This window comes from Lepidochelys kempii, chromosome 1 (assembly GCF_965140285.1).
Source record: "Lepidochelys kempii isolate rLepKem1 chromosome 1, rLepKem1.hap1, whole genome shotgun sequence".
Taxonomy (NCBI): domain Eukaryota; kingdom Metazoa; phylum Chordata; order Testudines; family Cheloniidae; genus Lepidochelys; species Lepidochelys kempii.
The window spans coordinates 55133660-55153216 of NC_136380.1; the positions used below are offsets into that span (position 1 = coordinate 55133660).

At 43.2% G+C, this 19557-nt stretch overlaps 1 protein-coding gene across 5 annotated transcripts in view; it reads right to left on the bottom strand.

Moving 5' to 3' along the window:
- Positions 1-19557, bottom strand: part of LHFPL6 (LHFPL tetraspan subfamily member 6) — a 251499-nt gene that overhangs the window by 28041 nt on the left and 203901 nt on the right. The window contains exons 4-5 of one of the 5 annotated variants that reach the window (XM_073342588.2): positions 7951-8048; positions 3768-3851 (exon numbers count right to left, since the gene is read on the bottom strand). The exons of 2 other annotated variants lie outside the window; for them this stretch is intronic. In XM_073342588.2, the coding sequence (XP_073198689.1) occupies positions 7996-8048 (53 nt within the window). In that variant the 3' untranslated portion in view covers positions 3768-3851; positions 7951-7995. Of the gene's footprint in view, positions 1-818; positions 3852-7950; positions 8049-19557 lie in introns of those variants that run through there. 2 more of the 5 variants (XR_012158732.2, XM_073342573.2) reach the window with 2 other exon arrangements.

Sequence of the window (19557 nt, forward strand, 5' to 3'; positions counted from 1 at the left end):
GTGCAGCCTGCATCATTGACTAGATTATTTAAAACTGCTGTTTTATTCAACTCCAAATAAAACACAAATTGCAAGCTAATTCGGATGAACTCAGTCATACTGTAATTAGAGTCCAAGAGTATGGGGGTGTGCAAGGTTCCTTACATTTAGAAGAAGAGTACATTTTCATAATCAAGTCTCTGGAACGTTGTAAATCACTCTGCTGTTTAAGAGGAAGCCCCACAAGATTGTTTCGGTGGCGGAGTGATGTGCAGAGGCAGGCAATTTCGAGTGAGCGCTTTGTGGAGCAAAGGACCCAGGGAGCCACCACCACATAGGGAGATGTGACTATTTAGCTTTAATGTTAAAAAGGCTGCACTCAACCCCTCTATTAGGCAAATTCAGCCTTAGTGTGAATCGGTGGAACTCCGCTGAAGTCAATTGTGTTTCACAGGTACGCTAGGTCTGAATTTGGTGCTATGTTGTAGTGAGAATGTAATGCTCTGAAAACCCAAAAACAGAAATATGAAGGGCCCTAGCATTCTGTGCACAACTCTCATTAATACCAATGGAAGAGCATGTGAGGATCTAGGCCAGTATATGGAGCTAAGTCTCCACAATATAGCTGATGTGGTTCTTAATGGAAACTCGAGGTCAAACATGATATGGCTATTATGGGCTAATCTGGAAAGTACAGGGTACAATATACTTCTCAGCACATGGTACTGTAAAGTGGATAAACACTACTCATCCTAGAGTAAAACCCAATACAAATCTGTTTAGGAAGATCGGAATTAATCATTCAAAACTGACATAACTCTTCCCACAGCAACCACACCTCTGGAACTCTGTCCAATTTATTTGGCCAGCCCCACTGTACAATTTTCCGAGGTTATTAAGCCACAAAGTGGTAACTAGAACAAACATCATAACCGTGGCATACATAATTGTATATAAAAAAACAATTGGAAATATACAAACAGAAAAATATGTTTTGAAATGTAATATCAGTTAATTTTATGATTAATAAACGTGCAAGTTCATCAGTTGGGAAATGCTGAATTACATTCTACGATCATGCTGCTTTCCTTGAAATAAATGAGAGATTTTTGCTTGTCTTGTCTATTGGAGATTGGGAAAGGACTGTTTTTTACTAGGTTATTTGTTCGGTACCTAGCACAGATGAGGCCCAAATCTCAGATGGGGTCTCTAGGCACTATTGCAAAATGAATAATTATAGTTTAGAAAGCAACCATATATTTCTAAAGAGAGTATTAAAATTATGGGATCTCTTCTACACTCGGGGTAAAATCCTAGCCCATTGAAGTTAATGGCAAAACATCCAAGATGTGATCATTCCCTTCTATTCAGCATTGGTGAGGCCTCATCTGGAGTACTGTGTCCAGTTTTGGGCCCCACACTACAAGAAGGATGTGGAAAAATTTGGAAAGAGTCCAGCAGAGGGCAACAAAAATGATTAGGGGGCTGGACAACATGACTTATGAGGAGAGGCTGAGGGAACTGGGATTGTTTAGTCTGCAGAAGAGAAGAATGAGGGGGGATTTGATAGCTGCTTTCAACTATCTGAAAGGGGGTTCCAAAGAGGATGGATCTAGACCGTTCTCAGTGATATCAGATGACAGAACAAGGAGTAATGGTCTCAAGTTGCCGTGGGGGAGATTTAGGTTGGATATTAGGAAAAACTTTTTCACTAGGAGGGTGGTGAAGCACTGGAATGGGTTACCTAGGGAGGTGGTGGAATCTCCTTCCTTAGAGGTTTTAAAGGTCAGGCTTGACAAAGCCCTCGCTGGGATAATTTAAATTGCGGATTGGTCCTGCTTTGAGCAGGGGGTTGGACTAGATGATCTCCCGAGGTCCCTTCCAACCCTGATATTCTGTGATTCAATGGAGCTAGGATTTCCACCCTGATGTCTGCATAACTCACATTAGACCAACATGGTGTTAGGGGGACACTGCTGTTGGAGGCGCTTGGCTAAATTCTGCTCAGTTACACTAGTATACAGCTGAAGTAACTCGACTGATGTCAGTGGAGTCAAATCAAAGTAAATCTGGAATAAATGAGGAAAGAATTTGACTCTTTGTCTTTCAGATGACATGCAAAACCAATATCCTTACCCCACTGGTGATCATTACAGATCCCGCAGCATTTTTCATATCTGCAAGGCATTAGCTCTGGTATCCTGGCCAAAATCCAGCTTGGGTAATCATTTGTAATAAATAAAATAATATTTCACATGTACACATCATGGGTATTATTCTCCCCATGTCATAGATAGGCCCAGAGAGGATAAGTGACAGGCCCACAGTCACAATGCAAGTCAGTGGCAAAGCCAGATATTAGAATCCAGGTGTTCAGACACTCAGTCTTTAGATTTATTCACATGACCATGACTTTCCAAAATGGCATACTGCCTAGCTGAGACTGGCAACTTCATTTTTGGTTGGATCAACTATCCTTCACTTCCTGACCTAAAATGTGTAGGGTGGCCATGTCTGTCAATTGTTGCTATGTTTCAGCCCAAAGACTGATGAAGTCACTTGTGAATAGTTTGTATATCAGTCTGCGAGGTTAATGATCCTTTTGAAGGAAAGGTGTTCTATAACTGTGACAGGTTCTTATGGGAGTTAAATTGTGTACACGTTAGGGGCAGAATGTACCCAAAAGGAGTATGAAGGATGTGATTATTTGCAAAAAATTTTTATGGAGATCTAAGAAATGAACCGATTCATCCGATGACACTATAATGCATTTCCAGTACTGATCAGAGAGAAATTTATTTACAGAGATTTTCAAATACAAACATAATAGCACATTTATATACTTTTTTTACAAAAATGAATATTGAAATGATAAACATGGTACAGCACAATACAACAACAATGAGCTAAACGTAACGATGACAAAATCTATATCTGGAAGACGTTTCCCATTAGTCTTACGTAACCAACAATATCCTACAGTGCCATGAGTGGAATTCTCCATGGACTGAAAGATGTCCATTTACTGCCCTTCATAATAGTACTATAGGCAAAGCCCCTATATATGCTGAGTAAAATGTCGCATTTTTGTAATAATGCTGAAAACACAGAAGCTAAATAAAAATTCTATAGGGCTGAATAAGCAGTGAATAAAAGTTTTGGGAAAAAGAGTAGAGAGAATATACAAAATACTGTTAAAGTGGCTTATTGGTCCATTTATTAGGTTTCACGTGTAGTTTAAAAAGTGGTATAACATTGAATTTTAAACCATCCAATGAATTAAAAAAAAGAAAAAATGCACCAGTAAGTTTGCATTTTATTTGTTCTGTGCCATGGTCTATACGTGTGTGTGTGTGTTGTGCTGAAGGGGAACTTTGGAAGATTATACCCTACCCAAAATATTATTTTCACTAGTCTTTCAATTCATTGGTACACCCATACCTTCACAATTTACCAAAGGGGAGCATTCCTAGCTCGTAAAATTGAATTCTTCCAGAACAGATCAGAAATATACTCTGTCAAGCAAGAACTGCCCATGCCTTCCAAGATTCGCAGTGTTTGGTCCAGCTTTCCAGACTCCCCACCCTCCCCGCAATTCAGTGTCACCTCATGTCCTTGACCAGGTGCATTCTCATTTCACACTGACTGTTCTGCAGTTAGGAGCTAAAGCACTTTTTTCAGAAGAAGTCTGCAAGTCACTTCGGCCTCTTGAAGCTCATTCATTCTCTAAACTGGACTCTCAGGCCGCCAGCCTCAGTAAGGGTACTGTTTCTGTTTCTTGCCAGAGAAGCAGGCCAACCAAGTGCAGATTAACATAGCGGCAGCTGCTCCTCCTCCGGTGCAGTAGTAAGCCCAGCCAATTTCACAAGTACCTAAGATGAACAAACAAACCAAGGAAACCATGTTTTATTCAAGAAGAAAGGTTTGCTTTCACCATAACTTTATAAGCTCTTTCCTTTTGGAGGCAAATGAAAACAGAAGTAACCAAATACAGCTTATGGTGCTGTGCATTTTATCTTCTGTATCAGCTTATTGGTTTCATTCTCCTTGTAAGCAACTTATATTTATACACCTCCATCCAAAGCCTTCCTATTATGGTAGAAGGCAGCCAGATATCGGTGCTATCTAATCTATCTAGGTGCTCATGAATTTGGTGTCTGAGCTTACAGGAACTTTCTTGCTCTTTTTTTTTTTTGGTATTAAATGTAATGCTAATGCGAGGTACTGGAAGGCTGTAAATATCTCAGGGCAGTGACTGCGTCATCTTATGCATTTATGTAGTGCTTAACACACTTGTCTTGACTGGTGCTTCTCAGCACTACTGTAATGAGTGAAACACTGAACATGGCCACCTGAAAAAGGTACAAGTCATTAAATGATACAGATCCACAGAATCCTGTCTATAGTATGGCTAATTAGAAAATTGGCATAAGCACTTCAGGATCTCAGAGATATTTACAATATGGATTTATTACATAGTGTTTATATGGACAGAAAGTCTGTGTTGGAATGTACACTTGAGCCAAATAGGTTCTCTAGGGTCCTTTTACCAATCTAAACAGCATCAAATCCAACAGGGAATCTGGGCTATTGCCAAGGGAATATTAAATTCTGAAACTTTTTTTTCCTCCTGAGTAGTTGTGAATGGATGGTCCAGAGGTCCCAGATTCAATCCTGCCCGCCAGCGACCGGGGTCTGTTGGTGTTACAGTTGCACATGTGTAAAGGGATTGCCTGCATGCATTTCTTGCAGAATTGTAGCCTACATTTCCAAACCTCAATGAATAAAGGTATTTAGACTTCACTGTACACTACTCCTCTTTCCTCAGACTGATGCCAATCTGCTGGAAGGGACAGAGCTGTGGAGTCTGCCTGTTAGAAATTTTCACACCTGAAGCAAAACTGGTGAATCTATGAAGATACAGAACCCCGCCCCTTTCTCTAGTGTAGTTATACAAGTCTGTCATAACAAAAAGCAGGGCTTCTGGGCCTTTCTTTAAAAAAATGCTTCTAAAATAACATTTATAAAACTGTGAAATTTACACTGCAAAAATGTCCTGTCTACTTCACCATTTCCCCAAAGAAGGAAACTCAACAAGTTTTGGACAGTTCCACTAAAATAGAGAGGACATTGCCTTAAACTGCATAAAACAAGCAGCTGCGAATGACTGGGCCTTTATTACCTTTTTGCATAATGAAAGAGCAGGAGTGTTTTAGGCTGCTGGTGAAGAGAGACTTTAAAAAGTGAAAAATATCATCCGAGCGGATTCCTCTGGGTTTCAGAGGAGTTCCAAATACAACTAAGAGGCTGGCTGCTCGTTACTGACCTGAGGTCCAGTGCTCCTTCTAGAGTTCTCAAAAAGAAAAGGAGGACTTGTGGCACCTTAGAGACTAACAAATTTATTTGAGCACAAGCTTTCGTGAGCTACAGCTCACTTCATCGGATGCATTCAGTGGAAAATACAGTGGGGAGATTTATATACACAGAGAACATGAAACACACCATAACCAGAGTGATCAGGTAAGGTGAGCTATCATCAGTGGCGGGGGACGGGACTTTTGTAGTGATAATCAAGTTGGGCCATATCCAGCAGTTGACAGGAACGTGTGAGGAACAGTTGGGGGGGGGGGGGGGGCTAATAAACATGGGGAAATAGTTTTACTTTGTGTAATGACCCATCCACTCCCAGTCTTTATTCAAGCCTAAGTTAATTGTATCCTGTTTGCAAATTAATTCCAATTCAGCAGTCTCTCATTGAAGTCTGTTTTTGAAGTTTTTTTATTGAAGAATTGCCACTTTTAGGTCTGTAATCGAGAGACGAAAGAGACTGAAGTGTTCTCCGACTGGTTTTTGAATGTTATAATTCTTGACGTCTGATTTCTGTTCTGTCTACCTATATTTAATTCACCTAAATTGGGAACACTCAGAGGATTTAGTTTGCCTACAACCCTTTCAAGAAACGAAAGAAGCAAAACTATTTAAATTGTTCCCCTGCTGTCTATAATGGTTCGTCAGACAAGCCTCCGAGCTTACTTGGTTGGCAGATAGCTGTTTTCAATGCAGGGGAAAACTACACTTGACAGTTAAAGTAGAGGTTGCTGGCATTGAAAATAGGTTAGCAGTGGAGCGGACAGCCCCACTCCCTGCCAAGTCCAGCGAGAGAGAGAGAGAGAGAGAGAGAGGCTGTGGGGCTGGTTTCCACAGCGACCGCAAATCAGAAGGGTCGATGTTTTTTATTTTGTTTTGTTTTCTTTCTTTGTCAAGCCTGACCTTAAAAATTTCTCAGGAGGGAGATTCCACCACCTCCCTAGGTAACCCATTCTAGTGCTTCACCACCCTCCTTGTGAGAGAGTTTTTCCTAATATCCAACCTAAACCTCCCCCACTGTAACTTGAGACCATTACTCCTTGTTCTGTCATCTGGTACCACTGAGAACAGTCTAGATTCATCCTCTTTGGAACCCCCTTTCAGATAGTTGAAAGCAGCTATCAAATCCCCCCTTATTCTTCTCTTCTGCAGACTAAATAATCTCAGTTCCCGCAGCCTCTCCTCATAAGTCATGTGCTCCAGCTCCCTAATCATTTTTGTTGCCCTCCGCTGGACTCTCCAATTTTTCCACATCCCTCGATCTGATGGCAATGCTCCTGTTTATACAGTCCAAAATGCCGTTAGCCTTCTCGGCAACAAGGGCACACTGTTGAATCGTATCCAGCTTCTCGTCCACTATCACCCCAGGTCCTTTTCTGCAGAACTGCTGCTTAGCCATTCGGTCCCTAGTCTGTAGCAGTGCATGGGATTCTTCCGTCCTAAGTGCAGGACTCTGCGCTTGTCCTTGTTGAACCTCATCAGATTTCTTTTGGCCCAGTCCTCTAATTTGTCTAGGTCCTGCTGTATCCTATCCCTACCCTCCAGCATATCTACCACTCTTCCCAGAGTAGTGTCATCTGCAAACTTGCTGAGGGTGCAAGCCACGCCATCCTCCAGATCATTAATAAACAAAAACTGTCCCCAGGACCGACCCTTGGGGCACTCTGCTTGATACCGGCTGCCAGCTAGACATGGAACCATTGATCACTACCCATTGAGCCTGATGATCTAGCCAGGTTTCTATCCACATAACAGTCCATTCATCCAGCCCATAGTTCTTTAACTTGCTGGCAAGAATACTGTGGGAGACTGTATCAAAAGCTTTGCTAAAGTCAAGGAATAACACGTCCACTGCTTTCCCCAGACCTCTCCCCCTGTTCAGGGGATAGAGCCCAGGAGCCCACTCCCTTATGCCCTTGGGGATAGGAGGCACTGCAGGCACAGAGCCATCACATCTCTGTTGCAGGGGTTGGGAAGAGGGGTGGGGGCAGATTCCCTGTATTGTGTAGAGGAATTTAAAGGAGACCACACAGCCTGAGATCACCACCAGCTCAGAAATGGAATAGTCAATGGGAGAAGGTGCAGCCTCTATCTGGGAAAAACTGCCCTATTGGAGAAAAAGGAGACATCTGCTCTCCCACCTCAAGACACCTACCCATCCCACAGGTCATTTTTATTTGGGCCAGATTGAGGCAATCCTGGGTCCTAAGCACACCATGACACAGCGGCCCCTGTGGCTCAGTTTTCGTGGCACATTTTGAATGGGGTTGGCAGAGGACTCCCTTCCCTCCCATAGAGGCAAGAGCAGCAGCATGAGGCCCTCTTCCTCCCTCCAGGAGCAGCAGCAGGGGCCATCCTTCCCTCTGGAGCAGCAGGGGTGACAGCAAGTGTCCCCTGTGCCCTCTAGAAAGGCAGAGTTGGAAGCTGCTTACCCCCAGGCACTGGGGTATAGCGGAGGCGGGGAGGTGGGGTGGGGTGTCAAGCCACAGGCCTGCCATATGCGTTTTGGGCACACCTCATTCTCTGTTGGGTGGTGTTGGCAGCATTCCCACTGCAGCAGATATTGGAGTTCAGAACCTGTGAAGATGAATGGGAAGCTCTCACCTCTGAGAGCAATTATGTCAGGCTGTCTGCAGGACCACAGCACTGTTAAACTTGTTGCATGTTTTCGGGGTTTTCTTCACAATCCTGAGGCCTGGAAACTGTTTTCAAAAAAAGAAAGAGAGCTGCGACTCTGACACAATCAAATGACTTGAGGAGCTGGGCTCTATGAATGGGCCTATATAGCCTACGCCTTAGTCCAGCCCTGGGAGGGCAGCCAGACTTAGCGACTTGCTAGGTCCCACTTTTGTGGCTACTCCATAAGGATTAATACCACCTTTGGTGGTGGCCTCTGTGGCTCCTGTGCAGGACCAGAATCCTTCAAGTGTTGCCAAAGGGTGGGAAGCTTGGCTGAAGGAGGACCTTCAGGACCTTATGTCATTAGCCACCCAATCCTAGAAAAGGTCTGAGTCCCACTGTGGAGCAGGTGTGGAGATCCTTCAACTCCCCTACAGCATGGCAAGTCTGGCTGGTGCAGAGCCAAAAGTAAGAGTTTAGCCTGCCGGTGCTCTAATGTATAGGACATATTCCAGTATGTGTTCCTGACTATTGACAGCAATTTATAACACCGATATACCCCCTTTCTTCCTAAAGGATCCCACATTCCTTTCCAATCTACCTTCCCACCAGAATAAGCTTATTTGCCACGTCGGAGGGAGAATCTACTGCTTGATAATCATGCACAGCAACATCACAAAACAGTTAGTGAAGAAGAATCCTTTAACCAATGGAAAGCTCAGGTGGAATTCAGGCAAGCAGAATGCAGTCACTAAGGTCAGGCTATGTTCTCAGGCTATTGAGGAAGTGGGAAGCTTTTTTATATATATTATATTCTGCTGTAGTACTTTATGTTTTTAAGCTCTGGGATACATGCCCAGAGATGATGATTGGTGCAGATAGCTGGATTTTACAACAGAGAACTCTTATCTAATAAATATTTCTTGTACATGGAAAAATCCATTCTTTTTGCCTCTACACAAGCATAACAACAATTTCAGCTGGGATTTTCAAAAGAAGCTGGCAAACCAGGTGTCAAGTCATGCCAAGGGCCCCAGGCCTCACTGAACACTGACAAATGCATATCTGGAAACTAATTGGGCTCACCTGTGTGTTAGTACTGTTAAAATAGGTATTAGATTTATAGAGACATTTAGTGTGTGGACTGTATGAAATGCTTGTGAATTGCTATATGCAATAATCTCACTTACAATATTTGTACCCCATGCTGTAAGGTAATATTTAAGTGTTTGCTTTGTAACTATAGTAGTGTTTTCTATGAAACTGGAAACACCCCCGAGTCAGGAGAGAAGCATTACCAAGTGTGAAATACTAGTTTACCACAACGGGTGTCATCTCCTGCCCAACAAAAGAAGGCCCACAGAAGGCCAGTGGACAAAAGACTATTGATTGCTCTCCCCACACCCAGGAAGAGAGGATGTGTACAAACCCTCATCCCATTACTGTTTGAATGCTGGGCGAAAGGAATAAAAATCCCTGACCAGAAGGCTCTGTATCACTATGCTGCTTGGAATTTGGAGAGGGCAATATTTCTAAGCATAAGCAAGGGATCCCCAAGCTGTTTAGCTTGGATTAGCCCTAAAGGACATACAGAGCTTGCACATTACAGCAGCTTCTATTACTTTTTGAAACCTACAACTGTGACTCATTTGTGTGTTTATGTTTACCTGCTTTAACCCTGTAAATAACTCTTACTACTTTTTCCTAGTTAATAAATCTTTATTTTCTTTCTTACAGGGTTGGTTACAAGCGTTATCTTTGGTGAGGTATCTAAGGTACCATTGATCTGGGGTCAGTGACTGGTCCTTTGGGACTGGGAGTAACCTGAATATTGTGAGTTTTGGTGTAGGGGACCATCTGTCACAAAGCCAGGCTTGCCTGGAAGTGCCCAAGGGGACTGTCTGACTCCATCTCAAGGCTGTTATAGTACTTAAGAAGTCACACTTGACACCTGGTTGGTGATATCTAATTATAGAACAAACAACCAATTTGGGGGGTTGTGCCCTGGTTTGTAACAGTCTGCCCTGAGGTTGGCACTCACATTCACGAGCCACTCCAGACATCTTCACAAAGCCTCAGGAAGATGGGTGGCTAAATCTCTGAAGCTGGTTTGAAAATCCCTGTATTCATAACACATCTTTCAGGGGGCTTCTGTCTGTCTTGGAAGGGTGATGGACTCCATCTAACAGTTCCTTTTGGTCACTAGCTACTCCCAGGATGTGTCTTCTAAAACAACAAAATAAGAATTCTACCACTGCCTTGAGATATGTCACTTTTTCTTGTGATGATCCCGAATACAGAAAGTTCTGGCTGAAATGCTACTTTAAAAGAACCAGGACCAAAAATTCACCTGCTGGGATCATTCAGAATGTCTCAATCATGCCCTTAGGGAAACAGGAAGGAATAAGGAGACTTGACTTCTGCATGGGGTAAATTCAACTTTTGTATCTTGGCAGAGGACAAGGGAGAGATGTATAGTGAGGAATGTGTTTATGGATGATGAGCCAGCTGCTAGATCAGTGTCACAGCGTTGCTTGAGAAATACAGGATGCACATTCAACCTTGGACTTGGCAAGCCAAGGTTTCCCCCCTCACTGTGCTCCATTTTCCCCAAGGAACACCGTCACCCCCTTTGATCATATAAGGAATGGCAGGCAGTCTGTTGCTCTTTCAAGCTTGCCAGAGGGAGCAAGGTCAAGAGGAACAAGTAAAGGGACAGGGAAGTACAGCAGGGTGGTTGAAAGAACACTGGGACACTGACCTTAGAGCAACAGTGACACAAAAGTCAACCTGCTCATTAGTTCCATTGAGTGCCAGAAGCAGTGGGAATCTCTTGCTAAAATAGCTTGATGTATACGTGGAGGCTGCAGAATGGGGCAGCATTCAGAGCTGTAACACTGAAGAGGAGCCTGCTGTTGGAAAGGGTGAAGTGTTCTCTGCAGTGTTCTAATTACAGTTCTCAAGCCAACAATAAAATGTTTCAAATTTACCTGCTGAAATTAACGATCATCTACCACAAATGGCCAAGTGTTACACTGAAACAATGGTACTCCCCTTGTAATCTTGTATTTCATGGTGGAGGGGATGCTCTAGTTTATGTTTTAGCTCCAGTGTTTTCATTTTGCTGCATGTACCAGCTATTTTAGTCCATTGCACCCTAAGGAAAGATTGTTGGTTGTCAATAATTGGGCAATTTAGCTGCAGTTTAACCTGTGAAATGACTTTTGCATTAAATTCTCTCATTTAGAAAGGTGGTAAAGTTTTGTAAAGGGCAGGATAGAGAATATTCAAATGATTAGGCTAGAGGCCAAATCAAATGGCAATACACAAGCAGAAATTATACACTTGAGAGCAAAAACATTTAGTTCTCCTGATTTATATTTGTATAGCAGTTATAACAGCAGCTAGCACAGCAGGGCCCTGATCCAGCAAAGCTCTTAAACAAATACTTCATTTTTATCGCAGTGACTTCAATGAGACTACTCACCTGCTGAAAGTTAAGCATGTGCTTAAGTGCTTTGCTGGATTGGGGCCTAAATTCATCCATCGGGTACAGTATTTTGCCTTGAGGGACTCTGACTTGCTAAGCATGATAAATATTGCTTTTTTATTTGATGCTCTGTTGTTGAAATCAAAGCTCTAAAAGGCACAGCAAAGTCCACGATTACATAACTAGGCAGTGCTCAAAATCCTGTGTGCGTGTGTGAGAGAGAGTGAATGTGTGAGAGTGGGGGAGAGAGAGAAAAAAATCCATGTGGGGATGGCATGGTTTAAGTTTCATGATAATGGAATTTCTCCAAGGATCTAAAAATACCTAAAATACTTTCCTATCTAAGTAAGTTGTCATGCATCATAGTTGCATGTTCTGGAATGATACTGTGCTCAGGGCCTACACTAGTTTTTATACACCAGTATTTACCTTCCAGTGCAGGACAGAGGAAGGGACTCTGGCTATTTTAGTCTGGCAGTAACAGGAGCTGGGGACTCATCGTTCTGCTGGTGTTGCATGCTCACTGGCCATTTGAAAGCTTTTGGTTTCGTTGGTGTTTTCTTGGCAAGGAAGTTGATAGGCAGCATAAATAATTGGAACTACGGGCCTTCTGACTGGTCAGTGGGGCAGCAGCATCCACCAACAGCCCAGGCAAGATTGGAGACAGCCAGCGAGACATTTTTTAAAATGGGGTTTAACGCTGCTGATATTTGGGTGGGGGGCGGCTAGAAATCAGTTTGGGGATTAACTCTCAAGTCACAGCCCTTAAATATATACTGCAGGTGAACAAAGTGGGGTGGGGGGCAGAGTGGGTGCATGGAACATTTCCCTCCATACCACCTGTCCCCAGTACAGGACGTAAAAACAATTACAGCCCAAGCTCCATTAGAAGCAAAGGCTGCTAGGACTAGGATCCTTGTAGGGAGCAGGGAGGGGTAAGAAGGAGTCAGGGTCACATCCAGTCAGTGAAGCTGGCTGGCTATAGAGGGAGCACACACTGTCCCCTCCTTAGGGGTGGACTTGGAGCTGCAGTAACCAGGATCTCTGAGTGACATGGTGTATAGTGCCTCCTGGTGGTTGCCCTGGGGCAGTCTTTCTCTCTGCACTGCTCCTTACTCAGAGCTATGCCTCAGCAGTATAATTTGGCCCACAATAGGAAAAGCAACCACAACACAAAGCTGTGGGTGTGTCCCAGCTGTCGTGAGAGTTACGGAGTGCATCACTTTAACAGCTTTCTGAAATAAATCTCCATGCTTTTTGCATGAGTGAATACATGGTCAGTCAAGTGAATGAATCCACAAGTGACGGAGTGAATGGCTGAGTCAATGGGGGTACAGACATCATTTGCTTAATTTCTGCTATGATTTCCATGGGCATGATATTGTTCCCATAATGCCATGGATTTCCCCAAAATTTAGCATGACAAATATGAAGCAGAGTTAATTTAGGCAGCTGGAGGAGTGGCTAATCCTTGATCTACCACAGGGCTCCACATGGGATCTGTTTACATAGATCCTGGGGCTTTAGTAGTATACTTTCAACTCATACCATCCTATAAAAAAATCACAAGTACTTAAAGCATTTCTGGAAATACATGTGATTTTTATCTAAAATATCCAATAAATGAAATGTATGAAAACTCCAGAATATAGGAGTGTCTGGGATATGAACCTATTACATTAATTGCAAGACCTAAAATAAGATTACTGTTGAAATCAATAAAACTTGCACTGGGCTAGAAGCCTGGAGAACCTGGCAAATGCTAATAACTTAGCTTTAAGTAGGATCCATTTTCTAAGACCAAGAAAAAAAGGGTTGAGAATTATTCCAACTGAGAAATACAGTGCTAAAAAGCATATGGCAAACATCACTGATTAATCCACACATCTAAAAACCCCTCCTACTTAGAAACCTTGTGCAGCAACTCTAGTAACCAGCTTTGCATGAGAGTCCAATACTAGGAGGGAATGTGAAATAATTTAATGAACCAGGGTATTTTTTTTTAAATCAGAGACTAAAAATGAAGAGAGAGATAAGTACAGGAATTGCAGGTCTGAATGCCACAAAGCTAATGGAAAAGATAATCAGCTAATAAAGAAGAGCTCAGCAGTTTGAGCATTGGCCTGCTAAACCCAGGGTTGTGAGTTCAATCCTTGAGGAGGCCATTTAGGGATCTGGGGCAAAAATTGGGGATTGGTCCTGCTTTGAGCAGGGGGTTGGACTAGATGATCTCCTGAGGTCCCTTCCAACCCTGATATTCTATGATTCTATGATAAGAGGATCTGATTATTTTGAAAGGAAACCAAGAAGAGTTCAAGAACTGAAGATTCTTTTTCTTTACACAGTGCGATTCTGACATGTAAAATAAGCTACAAAAGGCAGCAGTAGAAGTTACATCCTGAAATGCATACAGAAAGGAGTTAGGTACATGGAAGAAGTCAACGACAGAGAAGGTACAAACTACAGCTGAGTGAGTAATTTGGAACCAATGATGTATTTGGTGAAGTGTGCTCCTCTCTGTCCAGAGAACGTTGATGATTTTCTCAAAATTATCTGAACATTTTCCCCTTATTTTTAACAAGATGACACCCTATTTAATATTTGAAATTTGAGCTATGATGCTTTGTTGCTCAAAGAAAGCAATAGCAAATGGGAAGGGAGATGGTTCTTGAGACACACTCTCTGTTAGTGTGTGGTCTGGTGTGATGGGGTGTACCAGGCCCATTGAGGCCCTCCAGAAGGCCCTGCGGTCCTACCACACCCCAGGAAAAAAATCTCCATCTGTTTGTAGATAACTTGTGAACAGAAGTCAGATTTCTGACTGTTCATGACAAATAGTTTAAAAATCTTTTATAGTTAATAGTGTTCTAAAAAACATCCTGGTTTCTAAATCTCTTCTCCACAGTCTTATCCTTTGGATGTCGATGCTCAGCCAGGATGCTGAAATGCCACCTAGCTGTTTGACAAAGCTGTTCTATATTTGCAGTTTTCCCAAAGAGATGACTTTTGTGTTCTTTAGTAACTGTACTGTTTATAAAGGCAATTTATTATAATAATTATTTTAAGGCAATAGTGCCTATCAGTTAAATAGTTCTCTTGTGATCCTCTCTTCCAACCCTCTGGAAGCAGCAAAGGGAAATTATAATAAAGCTTTTAGACAAACATATCCCTTGACAGAAAGAAATTCTGAGATATTTAGAATGAAGTTTAGATGTATGCCTAGCACAGAACATGATGGAGAGGGGTGAGATATGACTATCAAATTCTGAAGTCTGTATTATACCTGTGTTGAAATATTGGCAGTGTGACCACATTCGTTTGGACTTGCAGCCTCCAGATAACTGCCCTGCTTAGGAAAGGTGTATGGCACATTGTGGAAAGGCCATCACAGAGAGCCATCAAGCTGCAATCTGGGGCTATCCACTTTGACTGACTCAACTACTGGCCCACCCCCATGGTACCAGACTCTTTCTAGACAGTGGCCTGCAAGTGAGCAAGCAACAATGACTGGCGGTGACAGTTTGAGCACGTGACCTGGAGATGGAGGCCCTATTTGGGAATAGGTTTCTGCTCTGTGCAGGGGGCAGACCATCACCACATGTAAGGAGGACTTTGGGGACAGAGAGGGAAGGAGAGACTCTGCCCAGCCTGAAACACTGATGACAGATAGACTCACAAGAGGGGTGAGACCAGACTGGGGAAGGGGGCACCTCAGGACTTATCTTGTTTTCAAAGATCTGTAACTCACGTTAAGAAATTCCTTTGCTAAGCCTGTGTTCCTTGCTTTCCTACATGTTGTCCTCAAAGGGTGTAGTGGGGTGGCTGCCCCAATCCTGCAGAAAAAGGGTTAAAAGCAGCCCTGGAGAGGGCTGCAGCAGGGGAAGGAATTAAGAACAGCTGGGGGAAGCTGACTGAGTTGCTGACTGCAGCTGTGGCCAGCTCAATCAGGGTCCAGCTGGCCCTATAAGAGGGCTGAGGGCCAGAAGCTAAGGTGTCTCACTCTAGTCCTGGAGTGGGAAGGGCTAGCTGCCTGAGAGTAAGGTACCTGAAACAGAGCAGTGCTGGGGAAGGGCAAAAGGGAGCTCCTGCCTGGTAAACCCCCAGGCTGCAGGTATTGTTGAAGGCCTATGAAAGGTACTGGGGCTGCAGAGGGGCAGCCTGGGAGTAGGCAGAGGCAGAGGCAGAGGCAGCTGGTCCTAACCCCTTGCCTATGATGAGTGGTCATTAGACTGACATCTGTCCCAATGAGTGGGGGCTAGTTGATGACTGGCAGTAGCCACTGAGGTGAGGCGGGTCTAGCGGGTTGGGGGCTCCCTGGGAAGGGAGACCCAGAGTGGGGGTCCTGCTGGGGCAGAACCCTGAGGGAAAGGGGGTCTGGGAGGGACACGGGGCCAGCAGCAGGCAAGACACCGGCCTGCAGAGGGTGCTCCAACACTTGAGGGAAAAAAGCAAATTCCCAGGATAACCAGCAGGAGGTGCTGCACTGGTGAGTCTTGTCCTGCTACAAAGGGGTTAAACTGGTAAGTCCAGAGAACCCACAACCTAGGTAGAACACAGGGGGAGAATCTGTCAGTGACTAGGGGCTCAGGAGGTCTGACTACAGTTTCAGGGTCTAGGAAAGCTTGATGGCAACATCCCACATCAGAAGGAAGAGGTTAGATAAGCTGTCTGAGCCCAGGAGTATGCCTTAAGAGTCCCAGATCTAGAAACAGTGACTAGCTTCTATCCCACACCCAACTTGCTTGGAAGCATGTGGTACCCAGTGACTGGGTCCAGTCACAACAAACTCTGCGGGGGTGGGGAAGGGGACTGGGTCATATTGTAACACTCTCCATTGAAAGCCCGTCAAGCCTTTGCAGCAGCATGCAGCTTCCAGAATATGGCTCGCAAAAAGGAAATGCCTGTGTCTGAAGAGTTCAATCTGCCAAAGCAAAGTGAGCAAAAAGTAGAGGCTCTGATATATCTCAGAGTACTAATAGAGAGAGAAGATGCTAAGAACATCTCCTCAAGATCTGTTTCTTTTAGTTAAATCTCTGAATGCTCAAAGCAATGGAGCACAGCTGGTTTGAGATCACTGTTGCCTTTATATGTAAAGGCTAAACCTCACACATTTAAAAACAAAAAGTTACACTAGAGTCCATGGTGTAGTAAAATACAAGCAAACCTCAATGAATGGGAGAAGAGTGTCTGCAGGATGCTCTAATATCTATGATCACAGACCAGAAAAAAGTTGAGCAGAGGAAGAAACCATGAAATTGAGCCAATTGTACAGTAATCTTCCAAGGAAAGTGGTGAGAGCCCCATGTCTGGAAAAAATGAAAACTACAGTGGACTAAGCCTTTGATAACATACTGACCTGTAGAAATATACTTTCTAGGTGTCACCCTATCATTTCAGGACTATCCCACTAAATGCCAGCTAAGGCTCAGTTTTGTAAGTCAAACTTAATATGTGATGTTTATTTTAAAGTCATTTAGAACTGATGTAAAAAACATTTTGGTGGCATCTCTGGATTTGTATAAATAATTATAGATATTTCCCTGGAGATTCAGTTCAGAAATGGTCTTGAAGGTGATTGTCAAACACAAAAGGCCATTAATAATGATAATACCTAGCACTTTTCATCAGTAGATCTCAAAGTGCTTTACAAAGGAGGGTCAGAATTACCACCACCATTTTACAGATGGGGAAACTGCACGGAGACAAGGTGATCCAGCAGGGAGGTGGTAGAATTGGGAACAGAACCCACATCTCTTAAGTCACCATTCAGTGTGCTATTCAAGGGGCCCAACTCTCCTTGAACAGCAAAAGAAGTTGGGCGTCTTACTCCTATTTTTGTCTCTGAAAGTCTCCTCTGACCCACACAGATTCCCCCGGCTTTTAAGTAAAGCGGCAGCATTTCAGAAACTTTTCATAATGGTGGCTCAGATTTTGCAAAATCTAAAAGCTGTCGCAAGTCTTTTGCACAGTCCTAATTCTGATGCAAATTCCTTTTGGTTCTTGACAAGCTCTCACCAACCTGTCAAACCTTTCTCTGCTGGGAACTTCACTTTTCAGCTGTTACTTCTGCGTGATGTGGTGGTGTGTTTTTGAAATACTGCATCTAGCCCAGACCAAATTAAATGTGTTCTACAACTGTTTGGATGAGATCCATTTAGAGAAAATGACTTGCTAATTACTCTTGCTGTAAATATGATCCTGTATATCTGAATCAACTTAACTTCTTTCAACTAGCAGCTCAGAACCACAATGGAGCTCTGATCTTGATTGGGGCCTTTGGGCAGCTCCACAATATAAATAATGAATAAATAACAGCATATGCTGTAACAGGAGATGGGAATGACTTTGATCCTTCCCTATATATTTGTGGAAGAATAAGAATCCCTTGGTACTTATGCTCCTTGCTTATGACTGGCATATCATCTGTGCCAACTGCGTTAGCCTGCAACCAAATGCTAATTTAGATAATTTATTATTGTAGCTTTCTTTCTGACAGGCAAAAAAAAGCATTAGTGCATGAGTCTAGTATATTGCAGGGTCTTCTACCGATATGGATGTTTGATCCGTGATAGGACTACATGAATTCTACTTGGCCGTATATATTCAGCTAAAACACAACTCCATTTGTGTATGCCTTGATCTGTACCAATATTTTCTTTTGATTAAAAATGTAGATGTTGTACATTGTGTTACCAGTCAAACCCAACTGAATAAAATGCACAGTTTACTTTTAAATAAATTTCAAGGAAAGCATCAAACTATGGGGCATGCTAAATAGTGCCAAGTCAGGGTTTCTGGAAAAGTATACAAAAATCCACTTGTATGTAGATTAAAAGCATGAATAGTTTTCCTGCAGCCACATTAAATGCCACTTTGAAATGTACATATAAGTGGGGTTTTGTTGTCCCTTCACAATATGGCCTATCTTGGCTGTAGTTGGAGTGTCTAATTAGCCTGATGCCTTTGTCAATGTTCCTGCAGACATGGAGAAGCACTTCTCAAATGTACCTGTAACGCTGACAGACCCCAGGCATTGTCGGGCAGGATCGAACCGGGGACCTCTGGAGCTTAGTGCATGAGCCTCTACTGCATGAGCTAAAAGCCAACGCACTGTTAGCTAAGGCTATTGAGCAGACTCATTTGATCTCTCTTTCTGTGGTCTCGGTGTCACTAGATAGGCCAGAACACCACACCCAGGAGGCGTGTGGGTTACACACCCACTAAGGATCATACACTGTTACTATTTTCCCTATCTGTCTGCAAAGTACATCTATATCATTTTGTAATTGGGGCGTTGCGTTTCTTTTTTTAAGCCCACTACATTCAACTGTTAATTCCTGAAGATTTCTGGCTAGCCTTGTCTTATATGATGCAAAATTCAGCCACTTTTTTTAATCTCATTACTTGAAATCCCAGACTCACCAGCCCATTCTTCTCATACACCCATCCTAAAGATCCAGCACCAGGACAGTTGTCATCTTTCTCCAAACTGCCCCAGTCCTTCTTCCACCATGTAGTTCCCAGCTCCCTTTCCAGTTAACCCATTTGCTGTCCTGGCTTTGACTGAAACTGGGGCTCCCTAAGGTCACAACAGATCCTTCTTGGCCTTTGCTGCTTCCTGCAGCTCATCTCCTGGCCCATGCTTCTTGCAGCAGCTCCATGTCAATTCTGTCAGTCCTAGCAGGTTCTCTGGAGAGTCTAGAGTGCTCCAGTTGTTTTCTGCCACCATTGGGTGTTGACTCAATTCCTCGTTCGTTTCTCTATTTGGTTTCTCATATACTGTCCCTGTCACCACCTTTCTCTTCACCGTCCTCAGAGGTATACAGATAGCCTCCTCCCTGGCTAGTTAATTTGTTACAGACTAATGGGTCAGTGGCAGAAAATTTACTCAAAACCCATTCAAATGTAGCACAGAGAAGTTTACATTCCTAACATGTTACTGTAGTGGAGGCCAAAAATAGCTTATTCTTGGCCCCGTCAGACCAGCAGAACTGGCCTGTTAGCCATTTTATAAGTGGTGGTTATGCCTAAGAAATCATCACTTGGTGTAACTAAGACAAGTTTGCCAAATACCATTTTGCCTCTAGCTTTCTCTTTTTGGG